Consider the following 18,091-nt stretch of genomic DNA (forward strand, 5'->3'; position numbering starts at 1 on the left):
GAAGCCGGACCTGAGACAGAGTAGTCATCCGAAAGGAGGGGCAAGGAATCCAGGGGTTCAGACGGGACAAGTCCAGAATGAACCTCAGATCTGCACAGTCCCGTTTCGGCACTGGAAACAGGCGGGAAACCCACCTGAGGGACGTAGTCGGTTCGACCACGCCCAAGCGCACCCACTCCAAGATGACTTGACGAAGCGCCGGAGAAGAGACCTGCCCTGTCAGCCCCGAACCCCCCAAAGGAGGACGAGGCGCCCAACGCCACCGCAGGCCGGATGACACGACCGAAAAGGCCCACAAATCGTGGGACCAAGCGTGGGCAAACAGAGCGAGCCTCCCCCCCATCGCCCCGTCAACGGGGCAAACTGCGAAAGGGCCGACGCCCCGCACGAGAACCCAACCGTCGAACAGGGCGAACACTGCGCCGCCCAGACGACGCTGGCCCCAAAGGGAACAACGGCTCAGAAACCGGCACCAAAGGCCCACCTCGACCAGCGGAAACCGAAACCCTGGCACGACCCCTCCGAAACTGCCGAGAACGACTGCTCCGGAGAAGCAACAAGTCCGCCATAGGACGACAACTAGCCGAAGCCGCATGCAGAAACTGGGACACCGCAGACTCTGCAAACAGCAACGGACAAAAAGGAGATGAAAACCTAAGAGCCAGGGCCCAAGCGGAATCCAAAGAGAGGGCGAGCACCGCCTGACGGCACGCGAGGCGAGAAGCAAAAAACAGAGACACCGCTTCCTTCAGGATGGGCGCAAAGAGCTTCAACAGTGCAGCCGACGCCCTAGCTGCCGAAGAAAGCGCCCCGGACGAAGGCCCTTCAGCCAACGCTCCCACATCCTCCTCGAGCCAAGCAGAAGAGAGCTCGAGAAGGGAAAAGAAACGCAAGACCGAAGCCAAATGCCCACGGGAGCGCAACTCCTCCGCAACCAATGAAGCCGAAAGCTGAGGAACCTGCACGTGAAGCTGGAAAAGGCCAACATCCCGAGAAAGCACAGGAGCGAATAAGCACGCATTAAGGTGCTCAAACTCGCCCCCCAGGTAAACCTGCATAAAAGTAGCAGTCTCGCGCCAATCAAGCGTGCGGGTCCGACAGAACCCATGCCACGCCCCCAACGAAAAGAAAGGGCAGTCTGCCAGCCAGGAAGACCCCGGAACCTCCAAACGTACCCAAAAACGGGAAGAAGAACCGAACTCAAACGAGGACGGATCCATCGGGGAGGCATAACCCGGGTCTCGCAAGAGGTATGCAGCAAGAGCTTCCCGAGCCACCTTCGCGGAGAGACGGGAAGTAGCAAACCCCTGTAAAGACGGAGCCGAGGTACCCAAAGGCGCCCGGAACCGAACACGGGGAGGAGCCGAACCCAAATCATACTCATACAGGGAGGGAGGATAAGAAAACCCCTCCCCCTGCAACAATAAACCCCGTGGGGAAGGCAAAAGCACCCAAGCGGGGTCACAGGGGGCCCAAGGCCCCCAGGTCGACTCCTCCCCAGCCCCAGGATCCCTTACGTCGGGACCCGGGGCAGAGCCGTCCTCCAAACCCTCTACCCCTGAAGAAAAGGTAGAGTCCAAGGGAAAGGCAGACAAGGGGGCCTGCTGGTGGGACCCAGAAGCCTCGGCAGGAGGAACCGGCTCAAATGCCTCCGTCCCCGACCCGGATGGGGCAGCCCCCGAAGCAGCCCGAGTCTCACCACCAACTAAATCGTGTGCCAAGGCCGAAAGCCGCATACGTTTCGGAGCCGGACACAGGGGGGGTGGTGCAGGAAGAATCACAGGGGAAGGACCAGAGGGCGTAGGAGTCAAAGCCATAGCAATCAACGCCCCCAGATCAGGGTCCCTAAAGCAAAAACGGGGCAGCCTCGGGGCATCCAGGCGGGAAACCAACCTAGCGCGTTGCAATAACCTAAATCTACCATGCAACGCTGATGCTGCCTGTACTCTAATAGGAACATCCTCAGAGTAAAACCTGAGCACAAGCAGAGAACAGGACTCGCAAGACTCCGGGTCAAAGGTGTCATTGACCCAACAGGCAGCATGACGGAGGCAAAACAGGTGACTGTCACCCTGAGACAAGGGCACACTGCAACCTTCAAACCCGCACAAGGCAGGCTGGAACTCGGGAGACGCCTCCATGGGTCCCCGAGCCCCGACAGGGGTTTCCAGGGCCCGTAGGTTAGCAACTACGGGAAGCCCGGGCAAGGTGTTGCTAACCGGTTAAGAAACCCAAACAAAACACGGGTAATTGATAATACTGAAAACCCCTGGGACGTGTACAAGCACGGGGGCCTAGCAGAGGGCCACCAAAACAATACCAGGGGAACTATGGGCCCACGAGGCAGCACCTCCACCAGGCAACCAAAAACAAAACAAAAGAAAAACCCCGCAAAAGTACACCGTCCCCAGAGCAACAGGAACCGGTCGCCGCTTAGGTGGCAGGCCGCGCAACACCTTGACGCCCTAACCAGCACAATACCACTCCCTACCCAAGGCCAAACAAGGGCCCCAAGCCCCAGCTGGCCCCAAGGGCGAGGCAAATGCCGAGCAGCAAAAACCTCTACGGGAGCGGTTCCCGAACGCCCCAGAGAAGATAACCCTGACACGCAAGGGCAGTACTCACAGGGCGCCTAGGGAAGGAAGCCCTAGACGCATGCAGCCCCGGCACTGATGAAGTACTCCTGGCCACCGCACACCACGACAACAGCAGAGAACGCCACACGAGGCAAACACCGCCAAGGAATTTGAGGCCAGAGAAGCGTCTATCCCGGTTGACACTAGCTTGCGAACTGACGGCAGCCGGCGCGGTGAGGTCCGGGGCCCCCCCCCCTCCCCCTCCCGGGGAGGGGAGGGCTGCGCGGACGACCGGCGCGGCAGTAAATTGATTGTTTGATTGTTTTCCTTGGGATTGTAGGGAGTTTTTCTACCTCTCTGTTCGGTTTTTGTTGTAGTTTTTTACCATGTGGGGTTTGTTTTGTTACGCCTACCTTTCTGGGTGCCTAACCCCGGTCGATGGCAGATAAGGAAAACCCCCAACTATATGGGGTTTTCCAGGGCCATTGCTCCCTGAAACCTCTCTGAAGGGGCCAGGTTCTGGCGCTGGTCCCTGGTAGGTCTGAACTCCATAGCTAATGTCCCGGTCTAACATAACACACATTAGCCCGATAAGCTCCAGGGAGCCGTAGGGGCTCCCCCCAGAAAAGGAAGTGAAGAAAGCAATAACCAAGACGAAAGGAACAAAACCCATTCTTGTGACGAAGAGCATGAAGGCTGCAAACACAACTACCAGAAGCCACAGCCAAGAAGAAGGTCGCATTGAAAAGAATGTCTTCGGCCGAGATGGGGGGGGTTGGGGTGACAAGAAATCAAGGAAGAGATAAACAGCAGAACTCTAAGGACATAATTGGTGGTCAAAGGTAAAGCTCAGGCAGCCAATTGTGCCTTTAAAGTCCAGACAGGAAAGGCGAAGGCCCCTTAACAGTAGTCAAAAATGGTCCCGCAAACACATCAAAGCTGGCTGTAGAAGAGAATAGGAGGCCATCCTATAGTCCCAAACCAATCTTAATTACATCAATGATTAGTAAGGAGACCCCGAGACTTTCGACAGTTGACATGGAATCGGAGTTAGCAGACAATCTGTTGAGGTAAGCAAGAACCTGAATGCCAAGAACTTGGAGATGGTGAAGCACAACACAAGTAAGTCTGGTGAAGGTCCTGAGAGCCACTGTAGCCCAAATAAAAGATCCAGAAAGTGGTAGCAGACATGGTCCATTCTGTACCCCAGCCAATCTGAGAACTATAGATAAATCAGAACGTACCAATATGTGTCCGCAGATATAGGAAAATGAGCAGGGTGGCTTGAAACCATCTGGTGAACCTGGGAAATGGTGATCATCCAGAAAACTGGACAAGTAATGTGAACATTAGAGGTCCACGGCTATTCAAAACACTTCCAGAAAGCGTAAGAAATATTGCCATTACAAAAGTAGAAATGTTCAAGAAAGAATTAGACACTTTCCAACAGTAGTACTGGACCAACTAGGTTTTAGTGGACATGCAGGCCTCTGCAAGAAACAGCCTGTTGGCCCAAGTCATCAGAAATCAAGCCCAATTTGGGAAGCAGAACAACTCTCAGAACCCACTCCAAGTATACTCCGGGTTTTGAGAAAGGAAAGATCAGGACTAAACTGAGAATCTGGAAAATTCCTTCTTTGGAACCATAAACAGCTGGGACATTGCCCCAAATTTACCAATAACACTTCGGCAAGGTGTAGACGGCTGGGAAGGAATCCTGAGCAAGGAAGAAAAGATCAAGCCAAATGAAAGGCTTCATACAAGCAGCATGGTAAGTGTTTCCCTTGCAGCAACTGTCATTGCTTAGCACAGCCAAATGGTTAAGTAAACTACAGTAGTTTATACATTTAATCATAAAGGCAGTCAGTTGATGCACCACCTTTAAGAGATAATGGTAATTATATAAATCAGCATAGAGTGCATGGTACTACATTTTTCAATAAACTAGGACTAATTGTAATGATCAATATAAATTGTAGTACATTTCTATAAGTTTGTTTAAAACAAAATTCTTACCTCATTCAATTTGTTGGCAAGGTTTGTGTGGGTAACTTTCAGCTCCCCTCGTGTGACCTGAAGCTCTTCCTTCACCTTTTTGAGCTCTTGGATCATTTGCGTAGTTTCTTCTGCCTTCGTATTCAAATTTGTTCTCAGTGTGTCTACCACCGTTTCGTGTGACTGCTGCTGCTGCTTAAAATCTTCTAAGGTATTTTGCAAGTTTTTAATCTCAATCTTATGAGTCTCTAAAGTTGTTCTCTGAGACTCATTCTCATCTTCAACTAATTTGCAGTGTGTTCGTATCTCTTTTAAATCCTTGTTAAGTTCATCTTTTTCTGAAAGCAAGTCCTTTGAGTTAGACTTCAAATGTTCAATTTCTGAGGTCATGTCCTCTTTATTGGCAAGAAGCTGCGTAACTTGAGATGACAGATTCTCTTTATGTGAGGAAATATTTGTAATTTGACCATGTAGTGTGGATATCTCTGTTTCAAGTTTCTCCCTTTCTTGCTGCTGCTGTTCCTTAATTTTAATTAACTGATCTTTTTCTGACATAAGACTTTCCTTTGAAGTAGTTAGATTTGCAATTGTTTTATTTAGTTCATCAATAACTATTTCATTCTGTTCAACTTTGATTTTAAGTTCCTGCATATTTAACAAGATCTGATCTTTTTCTTCACCCAAGCTTACAATATCAGCTTGAAGCTTTTCTTGTTCAGAGATCATCAATTCTTTCTGTAATGTCATATCCTCAACAGTTTTGAGAAGCTCCTCTTTTCCTGTTGATAGTAACTCTCTCTCTGAGAGCATGATTTCTTTTTCTTTCAAAATACTTTCATTCTCCGACTGTAGCCGAGTATTTTCTGAAAGCACTTTCTGTTTATCATTAAAGATTATCTCCTTTTCTGCTAACAATTCCTGTTTTTCTACCTGTAAAGCCTCTTTCTCGGACAATAATTCATTCTTTTCTTTCATGATCACATCTTTCTCAGATTCTCTTTCCTCTTTTTCCGATAGTAAATTCATCTTATCATTCAACACCATATTTACTTTGGAGTTCAACTCGGCATTTTGTTTTACCAATGTTTCGTTCTCGGAGACAATCTCATTCCTCACTCTCTCCATTTCCTTCATCTTCGACTCCAACGTCTCCCTTCTAGCCTCTAATTCAATTTTGTCTTTGGCAATCAAGTCACTCTCAAGCTTCAGCTGATCTTGTTGCTTCTCGAGTGACTCCTTTACCAGAAGCAGTTCATCTTTTTCCTTCTCCACATGCTCAAGCTTCGATTGCAATTTTTCTTTCTCAGAAAGTAATTCTTCCTTGTAGCTCATGATGTCTTTCTTTTCCAATTGCAGCTTCTCTTTTTCTGAGGATAATTTCATGTTTTCCTTTAACATGTGATCTCTTTCAGCAACAATGGTGGTGTACTTTAGAGTTAGTTCCTGAGAAGCGGCTAAAACTTCTTTCTTCTCAGTAGATATAATATCAGAATCAGAAATTAATTTTTCCTTTTCAGCTTTTAATACTTCAATTTGATTTGTAAGCTCAATACATTTGTTCTGACTTTGATTAACCTTATCCTCTAGCTCCTTAACCTTATCCATAAGCTCCTTTTTCTCATTTTGCAGTGCATTCTGAGAGTGCGTGTTTATCAAAACAGAATCATCAAGATCATTCAATTTTTTCTCTAAAACATTTTTCTCATCCCTCAGACTATTCACACTCTCCTTCAACTTTACAAGCTCCTCTATATTCAAAGCGTTCTTCTCAAGTGCAGCCTGCAAACTTTGATTCTGTGCAAGAAGTTGCTCATTCTGCAGAACCACATCCGTGTTCGTGGCAACGAGTTCTCGATTTCCCGACATCACTTCCTCCAGTCTCTGCGATATGGCCTGGATCTGGGCGTCCAGCTCGCTCTTCACTGCCGTAAGGTTCTCATTTTCAGTCATGAGCTCTTCTTCCTTTTTATATAGAGTTTCCGTGTTGGATTTAAGTACATTGTTCTGGCACATAAGTTCGCTTACTTCGTTCTTCATTTCGTCAATCATCACTGTGAGCTCCTCATTCTTGGTAATAAGCAGGTCATTCTTGGAGGCTAATTCATCATTTTTGGAACTGAGTTCTTCATTCAAGAAGGCCAACTCGTCAGATTTATTGTTGTGTTCCTCAAACTCCACATTATAATTTTCATGTTTCTCTAACATCTTGTCAAGTTCTTCCTGCAATCTGTTGTACTTTTTTTGAAGATCATTCCTCTCCTCTTGTAATCTGAAAAATATGGATTAATAATTGTACATTATGTAACCTGGTACCACGAATATTAAAATCTTGTCAACAAAATACCTTTGGACGAGTTTTACCTGCATGAAGGTAATTGAGAAAGGAATTCTCCGTCTAGAACTGAATATCTCAAGTTACAGAGTATAATGAGTACAAGGGGTGCCAAGGATTATGGTGCTGCAATAGAGTATCATGAATTCAGGGAGCATAATGAGCCATGTTCAGTGTAATAATAATAATAAAGTATATATGCACTGTAATGAAATGTAATGAAATGAAAAACCAGACCACACACTAGAAAGTGAAGGGACAATGACGTTTCGGTCCGTCCTGGACCATTCTCAAGCATATTTCAGCCACGTTATTGTGACTCCTCGTCTGCTAATGAAATGCCATACACCTGAGCTACATCAGCCCTATGAGTCCTTATACCTTGAAGAGCGGTTATCATCATATGATGATTTAAATTATTACTGTCTGGGTTTTACATGTATGATACAAATAAAGACATAATAGCTCTATGTGGATGTAATTTACCTTGTTACCGAGTTTACCTTCACCCATGAAACATAACCATCGTTTAATGCTTATGTTACCATGTGAATGGGATTATCATCATAAATGTTACAAGATGAATACTGTCATCATCACTATGCAAAATTGTCATAATTACATGATAAGCATACCAAAAATGTTCATATGGTTTTCCCAACTCCAGATGGTTGTAATGAAGTATACCAGGCAAACCAATCATGAATTGAGTCATTATCACGAGTGTTATGTACCAGGATCCTGCCGTCATCTGTGACTGGTGCAGTAGTCTCTCGCCTTGGTTTGTGCACCAGGATCCTGCCGTCATCTGTGACTGGTGCAGTAGTCTCACACCTTGGTTCGTATACCAGGATCCTGCCGTCATCTGTGACTGGTGCAGTAGTCTCACGCCTTGGTTCGTGTACCAGGATCCTGCCGTCATCTGTAACTGGTGCAGTAGTCTCTCGCCTTGGTTTGTGCACCAGGATCCTGCCGTCATCTGTGACTGGTGCAGTAGTCTCACGCCTTAGTTTGTGCACCAGGATCCTGCCGTCATCTGTGACTGGTGCAGTAGTCTCTCGCCTTGGTTTGTGCACCAGGATCCTGCCGTCATCTGTGACTGGTGCAGTAGTCTCACGCCTTGGTTTGTGCACCAGGATCCTGCCGTCATCTGTGACTGGTGCAGTAGTCTCTCGCCTTGGTTTGTGCACCAGGATCCTGCCGTCATCTGTGACTGGTGCAGTAGTCTCTCGCCTTGGTTTGTGCACCAGGATCCTGCCGTCATCTGTGACTGGTGCAGTAGTCTCTCGCCTTGGTTTGTGCACCAGGATCCTGCCGTCATCTGTGACTGGTGCAGTAGTCTCACGCCTTGGTTTCAATGTACCAAGGCTTAAGGTGACTAGGCCTTTACTAGACGTACATTGTTGCCCCATATGATGCCACTTAGGCTCATATCATCACCCAGCCCAACACCCATCAATATGTTGTTTATATTGTTTTCACTACACCGCTCACCCATTGTTTACACACTTACCCTAGACCTTCAGCCATAGTGTACACCCCTCACCCTAGACCTTCAGCCATAGTGTACACCCCTCACCCTAGACCTTCAGCCATAGTGTACACCCCTCACCCTAGACCTTCAGCCATAGTGTACACCCCTCACCCTAGACCTTCAGCCATAGTGTACACCCCTCACCCTAGACCTTCAGCCATAGTGTACACCCCTCACCCTAGACCTTCAGCCATAGTGTACACCCCTCACCCTAGACCTTCAGCCATAGTGTACACCCCTCACCCTAGACCTTCAGCCATAGTGTACACCCCTCACCCTAGACCTTCAGCCATAGTGTACACCCCTCACCCTAGACCTTCAGCCATAGTGTACACCCCTCACCCTAGACCTTCAGCCATAGTGTACACCCCTCACCCTAGACCTTCAGCCATAGTGTACACCCCTCACCCTAGACCTTCAGCCATAGTGTACACCCCTCACCCTAGACCTTCAGCCATAGTGTACACCCCTCACCCTAGACCTTCAGCCATAGTGTACACCCCTCACCCTAGACCTTCAGCCATAGTGTACACCCCTCACCCTAGACCTTCAGCCATAGTGTACACCCCTCACCCTAGACCTTCAGCCATAGTGTACACCCCTCACCCTAGACCTTCAGCCATAGTGTACACCCCTCACCCTAGACCTTCAGCCATAGTGTACACCCCTCAACCTTTAGCGCACTGGTATAATTTGCCCCTAAACTGCTGACTATTGGTTACAGTATTAGAATTTCAGGAAAGTAATGTCGTAGGTGGCTGGGCCCAGCCTAACCCCTCTAGGTGGTACTCCCCGTACACTGTTCATACACAAACTGGCCCCACTTATAACACAAAACTCTCTTTACATGATCTACTTAGTAGTCAGCTTAAACCCCCTTACAGGTGACACCCACAAGGTGGGTGTCACCAATAGTTTAGGTGTTTTATCGTGTCTATGAATGTCGTATATGTTCTCTGTATTCCCTCCTTTTCAGCCATCGCTCTCCCACTCTGAAGGGGTAAGTGAGTATTGAGCAATACTAGAGACAAGATGGCATTAGTGATGTGAATACTATGAGCATTATCTTGGGATCCCTGGATTTGACTAGCCTCATAATCCATTCTATCATTTTCCTGGCTAATGCTATATTCACTTGGTTATGTTTGCTACATGTTAGATCGTCAGACATCATAATTCCCAGATCTTCAATGTTCTCATGTCCTATTTTCTCTAAATTTAAAGCACCAGTCCTTGTACACCTTGTCTATTCATCTCAGAATTTTGTATATAGTGATCATATCCACAGCTGCACCTTGTGAGTAGTGAGATTGAAATCTCCTAGTCCTCATAGTTCAAATACTAATCTTCTTACAAATATTAGTATTTTTTAAGTTTGTCTTTGTGCCTCATGAGTTGGAGGTTTCATGCAGGTGCTGTGTACTCTAGTAATGGTCTCACATAGCTTGTCTAAATTGTCTTCACTGAGTCATTGTTTAGATATATAAATGTTGTTTCAATTTGTCAGCTCCCAATAGATTATACTGTTGAAGTTATCCAATTCATATGTGCTTCTGGAATTAGTATTGGAATTAAATGCAATCTTTTTACCTTTCCAATTCCCATAATTACCATCCCCCTTATGGTGTAAATGTCTTCTGATCACTACCTATCCTTACCCCTCTTTATTACTTTACACTTAATCCCTTAACTGCGCCGCCTCCAAATGACACCCCCCCTCCAGTGCCCAGGAAATAAATTCTTTTTTTTTTTTTTTTTTTTAAATGTCAAAAACCCTTCCCTCAGTATTGATATGTATGTCAAATTTTTTTCGGAATTGTGCTTACTTTGGCTGCTATGGGGTCCGTAAGTTGGCACGTGACGTACGCTCCCGGGGCCAGTAGGGCGCGTGAGTTGCCGCAAATATATTTATGTTCAGTTTTTGCGCGCAGTTCCAAATACAATTTATTTGTTTTTACGTGCTAATCCTATGTATAATGAACACGTACACTATATTATGGCAGTAAAACATCCGTACTGTCAGAAGACACTCTGTTACGTGCATGACACTTGTGTACACATATTTACCATGTATCATGCTAATTTATGTATATATATGTCGTACCTAGTAGCCAGAACGCACTTCTCAGCCTACTATTCAAGTCCCGATTTGCCTAATAAGCCAAGTTTTCATGAATTAATTGTTTTTCGACAACCTAACCTACCTAACCTAACCTACCTTTTTCGGCTACCTAACCTAACCTAACCTATAAAGATAGGTTAGGTTAGGTTAGGTAGGGTTGGTTAGGTTCGGTCATATATCTTCGTTAATTTTAACTCCAATAAAATATAATTAACATCATACATAATGAAATGGGTAGCTTTATCATTTCATAAGAAAAAAATTAGAGAAAATATATTAATTCAGGAAAACTTGGCTTATTAGGCAAATCGGGCCTTGCATAGTAGGCTGAGAAGTGCGTTCTGGCTACTAGGTACGACATATACAATCTATTTGCAAACTATACACTGTCACACACTATATACATTCACTATCAACACATTTAGAACACAGCGAGTGTGAGCAGCCACACCCAGCCAGCCCTTCCTCACTCCAACACCTTACTCGCCAACATTGCTCCTCCCACCATACTGTTATTGTTTTTATTACACTATTTACACATGTTATATATACCTATCTACATGTTTTATTTACCAGAACTATGCAAGTAAGCCGGTATTGTGTCCAAACAGTACAGTTGCCACCATACACTGCATGAGAAATCACACAGCAGACGACGCTACGATTACGACGTCACCTCCCTCACCAAAATAGCTCCTCTCAACATACTCCTGTTGCTGTTATTACACTATACACACACACTGTATATACCCATGTACATATGTGTTCCCCATAGTGAACCACGAAGCTAGTATGGTGAGCAAAACAAGAGTGGCTGCCACACAGAGTGAATCTACCTCAATTCTCTCCTTTCCTCCCTCCCTCACCAAAATTCCTCCTTCCACAATACTACGCACAACGCTAATTATAACCACAATCCTGGTCACTAATTCCTGTAAATGAATAATTGACCACAAGTTTATTTTGAAAAGGAATCTAAGAAGTCGTTTGAAGATTCCTAGATGGACGAAATAATGCTGTGGTGCTGTGGCTAACGCTGTGAACAGCGTTGAATCACTGATATTTGAACATTGTACCCAGTCATTATCACACTCAGGCTCTTCTATATAACTATCATGGCTAAATAATACAGGTTATATATACTGTATATATATATTTTTTTATATTATTAGGCGATGCTGTGGTCATAAGCTTAACAGCAGTGCTGTGAGCTCATGCTGCGTGCGCTGGCCTTGGTTGCTCATTCACTACTGAGGTTCTCACACCTGGGAATGTGGACCACGATTTTTTTTTTTAAAGATGGTGCTTGTTTACAAGAGCCGTGAGGAAGCTGATGTGAACCCCATGTAGCCGCGTGAGTTTTGAATGGAACGTGAAAAATACAAATATCCGGAGGCGCGTAGCGCACCCCAGACGTGAGCCTGCAGGCGCATTGCGCAGTTAAAGTGTTAATAGAGTTGACGATGTGTCACAATAACGTGGCTGAAGTATGTTGACTTGAGAATGATCCAGGACGGACCGAAACGTCGTCGTCCCTTCAACTTCTAGTGTGGTCTGGTCAACAAAACACTTAATAGAGTTGAATTTGAACAGCTATTTACATGCCTTCTTGCAGTTTATAATAAGGTCACTATGCAAAAAATCTACAACCCTTCTCAGTTTTATCTTTTTCTTTTTTTTTTATAAATTTGGCATCACGTGCAAACGCTGACATGTACGACCTCACTCCCCTCACTCAGGATGGTCATTCACAATTTAAGAACGGTAACAGACATAGGACTCGAGCCTAGGTTACTACTCTGATGTCACATCTCTCTCTCCAGCCTGACACCTCTCTCAATGTGACCCCTTTTATTTCTGTAAGTCAGTTATCCAGATCAGTATCTTTCCAGTTATTCCCCCTTGTATCTTCACCCTATACCTTAGTCTTTTGGGAGCAACAGCATCCATAAAAGCAAGCCTCTCCTTCATAGTCCACTGATGCTTTTAACCTTTTTTTTTCAGGTACCGCACGTCCGTTTACCTTACTCGTCTCTCGTTAACCTCTCTCTTCATCCTACAGCTTAATTACCTGTGAGAGTTCAGTCTTCATACCTTGTTAGAACAGCTGAAGATGATTCTGTCTGTGTGTCTGACCAGCCATCTTCTTGTTGAGCGTTCAAAGATGACCGCAACTTAACATTCTCCTCTTGAAGTTGCTCTCTCTTCTGTAAAGCAACCTTCAGCTCTGCTTCAAGGGAGTTCACCTGAACAAGAAAAAGACAAATAATCACCATTTGCAGCAATAATACACAAAAGCTTTATTAACCATCAGCTGGTGCCATCTTGAGGTTATCTTGAGATGATTTCAGGGCTTTCTTTTTTAGTGTCCCCACGGCCCGGTCCTCGACCAGGCCTCCACCCCCAGGAAGCAGCCCATGACAGCTGACTAACACCCAGGTACCTATTTTACTGCTAGGTAACAGGAGCATAGGGTGAAAGAAACTCTGCCCATTGTTTCTCGCCGTCACCTGGGATCGAACCCGGGACCACAGGATCACAAGTCCAGTGACCAGCATGCTGTCCGCTCGGCCGACCGGCTCCCTCAATGGCAACTAGCCATTGACACATCCCAAATGCAACATTGTCACTTGGCCTTCACTTGAAGCCCCTCATTAGCCATCATCATATTTGTGATCAGAGCACAACATGAAAGCTACATCCCCATATGCACTCCACTCTCAACCCCACATGGGCCTTGACCTACAACCTCGGAACCTATTAATATACTTTGGGAGCCCAAAATTTGAATCCATGTGAGATTACCTATAGGGCAACTAGCACCTTACCAGTACTTTCCTGGCTTACCAGTACTTTACTGGATGACAGGCAACTAACCAGTACTTTACTGGATGACAGGCAACTAACCACTACTTTACTGGATGACAGGCAACTAACCAGTACTTTACTGGATGACAGGCAACTAACCAGTACTTTACTGGATGACAGGCAACTAACCAGTACTTTACTGGATGACAGGCAACTAACCAGTACTTTACTGGATGACAGGCAACTAACCAGTACTTTACTGGATGACAGGCAACTAACCAGTACTTTACTGGATGACAGGCAACTAACCAGTACTTTACTGGATGACAGGCAACTAACCAGTACTTTACTGGATGACAGGCAACTAATCACTACTTTACTGGATGACAGGCAACTAACCAGTACTTTACTGGATGACAGGCAACTAATCACTACTTTACTGGATGACAGGCAACTAATCACTACTTTACTGGATGACAGGCAACTAACCAGTACAGTACTGGATGACAGGCAACTAACCAGTACTTTACTGGATGACAGGCAACTAACCAGTACTTTACTGGATGACAGGCAACTAACCAGTACTTTACTGGATGACAGGCAACTAACCAGTACTTTACTGGATGACAGGCAACTAACCAGTACTTTACTGGATGACAGGCAACTAACCAGTACTTTACTGGATGACAGGCAACTAACCAGTACTTTACTGGATGACAGGCAACTAACCAGTACTTTACTGGATGACAGGCAACTAACCAGTACTTTACTGGATGACAGGCAACTAACCACTACTTTACTGGATGACAGGCAACTAACCAGTACTTTACTGGATGACAGGCAACTAACCACTACTTTACTGGGTGACAGGCAACTAACCAGTACTTTACTGGGTGACAGGCAACTAACCACTACTTTACTGGATGACAGGCAACTAACCAGTACAGTACTGGATGACAGGCAACTAACCACTACTTTACTGGATGACAGGCAACTAACCACTACTTTACTGGATGACAGGCAACTAACCACTACTTTACTGGATGACAGGCAACTAACCACTACTTTACTGGATGACAGGCAACTAACCAGTACAGTACTGGATGACAGGCAACTAATCACTACTTTACTGGATGACAGGCAACTAACCAGTACAGTACTGGATGACAGGCAACTAACCAGTACAGTACTGGATGACAGGCAACTAACCAGTACAGTACTGGATGACAGGCAACTAACCAGTACAGTACTGGATGACAGGCAACTAACCAGTACAGTACTGGATGACATGCTACTAACCAGTATAAAATATTTAGGCACCACCCTAGTTAATGCAAGGTAATCTTGAGGTTATCTTGAGATGATTTCGGGGCTTAGTGTCTGCACGGCCCGGTCCTCGACCAGGCCTACTTTTTATTACATACCTCCAGGAAGCAGCCCGTAGCAGCTGTCTAACTCCCAGGTACCTATTTACTGCTAGGTAACAAGGGCATCAGGGTAAAAGAAACATTTTGCCCACTTGTCTCTGCCTCCACTGGGGATCGAACCCGGGACCTCAGGACTACGAATTTGTAGTGCTGTCCACCCAGCCGTCATTTGCTGGGTACCCAGTTATTGGGTTTTAAACGGCAAATAAACAATAAATAAGGACAGGGCCCCCAAGGTTACACAAGTTACAAGTATACAAGATCCCAACCTGCCAGGGTTGGTTTTTTATATAATCAATACTTAAAAAAGGCAATATTAAATTTAGATAGAAAAGGCACATTTAAAGTTAAATAAAAACAGAAAATGTAATGCACAAGGGAAATCACATTAATGAGATTTATCACGTTAATGTGATACATCTTCTCTGCAAATTTAAATGTAAATGAAAACTAAGTTTTTAAACCAGCAAGGGTTTCTTGAAAAAACAAATGAAAAAAATAAATAAATAAAAAATCCAGCCTGGGTGGGTAAGTTAGTACCTACCATACAAATCCTGAATTGATATTGACATGGCAACTATTCCGTTGCGTAGTTACGTAATAATCCTATGTATAAAACAAGTGACAATTATGTACCTTATCTTCAAGCTCTTGAGCCATAGCCCCGTTCAGCTTATTCTGCTCTTGGGTCTTGCGAAGGTCGTACAAGGCCTGGTTTAATTTCTCTTTAGTGTCCTCGGCCTCACTTCCAGGCTGCTGCTTCAGAGGTGGCATGCTCTCCAGCTGCTCTACACACACCTGAAACGTACGACATCAATTGCATCACAAACAGTGGCTCTCGGTGCGGTGTGATGACTTAGTTGCTTCTCGTATATTTTGGAGCTGGTTCACACTAATAATTTTGTAATGAAGATTTTGACATTTTTGTCTTGTGTATATATTTTAGGTAGAACATAAGAATAAAAAAGCTGGAGGCCTATTGACCCATTCACGTCAGATTAAGTTTATAACTAACCCGAGGCCTATTGGCCCATTCACGTCAGATTAAGTTTATAACTAACCCGAGGCCTATTGGCCCATTCACGTCAGATTAAGTTTATAACTAACCCGAGGCCTATTGGCCCATTCACGTCAGATTAAGTTTATAACTAACCCGAGGCCTATTGGCCCATTCACGTCAGATTAAGTTTATAACTAACCCGAGGCCTATTGGCCCATTCACGTCAGATTAAGTTTATAACTAACCCGAGGCCTATTGGCCCATTCACGTCAGATTAAGTTTATAACTAACCCGAGGCCTATTGGCCCATTCACGTCAGATTAAGTTTATAACTAACCCGAGGCCTATTGGCCCATTCACGTCAGATTAAGTTTATAACTAACCCGAGGCCTATTGGCCCATTCACGTCAGATTAAGTTTATAACTAACCCGAGGCCTATTGGCCCATTCACGTCAGATTAAATTTATAACTAACCCGAGGCCTATTGGCCCATTCACGTCAGATTAAATTTATAACTAACCCGAGGCCTATTGGCCCATTCACGTCAGATTAAATTTATAACTAACCCGAGGCCTATTGGCCCATTCACGTCAGATTAAATTTATAACTAACCCGAGGCCTATTGGCCCATTCACGTCAGATTAAATTTATAACTAACCCAACTCCCTCATACGTGTGTAATCTTCACTTAGAGCAAGCCAGTAATCTCGTGTCTTTCATGCTGCTCACTAATCTCTTCCACAAACCAATAACCCTATTGCCAACTCTGTATTTACCAGGGTTCTTTTATAATGTAAACTTATTAAAATGGCATAAATTATTTTGCATTGTTATATTTAATACCCCTATTAATATCCTCCTTATTCATTTCATTTGTATACTGTACTTCGTTCATCTTTCTCTCTGCCTTTCTAGAGAATGAAAATGACCTTTCTTAATCTCTTTCCATAGGAGAGGTTCCTAATTGCTAGGGTTAATATTGTCATTGTTATCCGAACATGTTGAGGTTTATGACCACTGTGTAGTACGGCAACCAAAGCTCAGCCCCATAATCTAAATGGCACCTAACAAAGGAAAGACAAAGCTGAAGAACAGCAGCAGCAGCAGGTGTCCTCCTTCAGCTTTGTCACCATCCCGAGCTGCTAACACTTCATGATATAAATCAAAGTATCATATTTGCCTTATTTGGTGCAGTTATACATAGACTTTTAGGACTCAAGATTCCTAATACATTAGGAAATATTTTATCTGGTCCCAGATAAAACTCGTTGCGTTTTAATTTTTTTTTATTAACAACTTTCTCCCCGACAACCACTAAGCCATTCAATTCTCCTCACCAATTACAGAGCTTTATGCAACTGCAAGTAAAGTAAAACAGAAAAAAGCCTATATGTACTTATAGAGTTACTCAATTACTTAACTAATTGCTCGTGTGTGCGTGTGTAAAACTCAAGTCTGTTCAGAGTTTGAGGTCCCAGTTGAAGGCATATCAAAGCACCTATATACTGTCACTGTTGAAAATACAGCATAGTTTTTGTTTTACATGACAAGTTTGCTGAACAATGTTTGAGTACCAGTGAATTTCTCAAAACAACAGGGACTGAAAAAACTAAAGTAATTATTAAATACAAATGTAAATTACTAAACAAAAATGTCACCCATTTCACTGTCATTATGTTACCTAACCTGTTTTTTCTTGACATTGGTCCCCTCCTTCCCCTAATGTTTAATGTATAATACCTTAGGGATCATGTCTTGTCCACATCTTGACACTGATACCTTCCTTTCCCTAATGTTTGATGTATGACAGAACCCTTAGGGATCATGTCTTGTCCACATCTTGACACTGATACCTTCCTTGCCTTAATCTTTGGCATATGACAGAACCCTTAAGGATCATGTCTTGTCCACATCTTGACACTGATACCTTCCTTGCCTTAATCTTTGGCATATGACAGAACCCTTAAGGATCATGTCTTGTCCACATCTTGACACTGATACCTTCCTTGCCTTAATCTTTGGCACATGACAGAACCCTTAAGGATCATGTCTTGCCCGCACCAAGCAACTCGCCTCAAGTTCTTCATTAACTTGCACAACCTCAATCTGAAGTGTTGTTGTGTCTTCATTCCATAGTAAAGTGTTAACATTATTAAATATATTCTAAACACCTTCACCGTCATTTCGCTCCTGAAATTTATTTCCAGATAGAAAACAAGATAACGTACTTAACACTTTTGTCCCCCGGGGACGTTGGCAACGTCCGTCCCCAAGTTTTCCACCAGTCTGTGAACTC

At 44.5% G+C, this 18,091-nt stretch overlaps 1 protein-coding gene across 9 annotated transcripts in view; it reads right to left on the reverse strand.

The window, feature by feature from the left end:
* The window catches only part of LOC123771607 (centromere protein F), a 155,047-nt gene that overhangs the window by 23,074 nt on the left and 113,882 nt on the right, over window positions 1–18,091 (reverse strand). For all 9 annotated transcript variants that reach the window (XR_011224712.1, XM_069313434.1, XM_069313433.1 and 6 more), the window contains 3 exons: window positions 15,431–15,592; window positions 12,654–12,805; window positions 4,593–6,840 (listed from right to left, as the gene is read on the reverse strand). Coding sequence is in view for 8 of the 9 variants with exons in the window: in XM_069313434.1 (XP_069169535.1) it covers window positions 4,593–6,840; window positions 12,654–12,805; window positions 15,431–15,592 (2,562 nt within the window). In the remaining variant the exon portion in view is untranslated. The remainder of the gene's footprint in view (window positions 1–4,592; window positions 6,841–12,653; window positions 12,806–15,430; window positions 15,593–18,091) is intronic.

The sequence above is a fragment of the Procambarus clarkii genome, chromosome 75 (assembly GCF_040958095.1).
Source record: "Procambarus clarkii isolate CNS0578487 chromosome 75, FALCON_Pclarkii_2.0, whole genome shotgun sequence".
NCBI classification, from domain to species: Eukaryota; Metazoa; Arthropoda; class Malacostraca; order Decapoda; family Cambaridae; genus Procambarus; species Procambarus clarkii.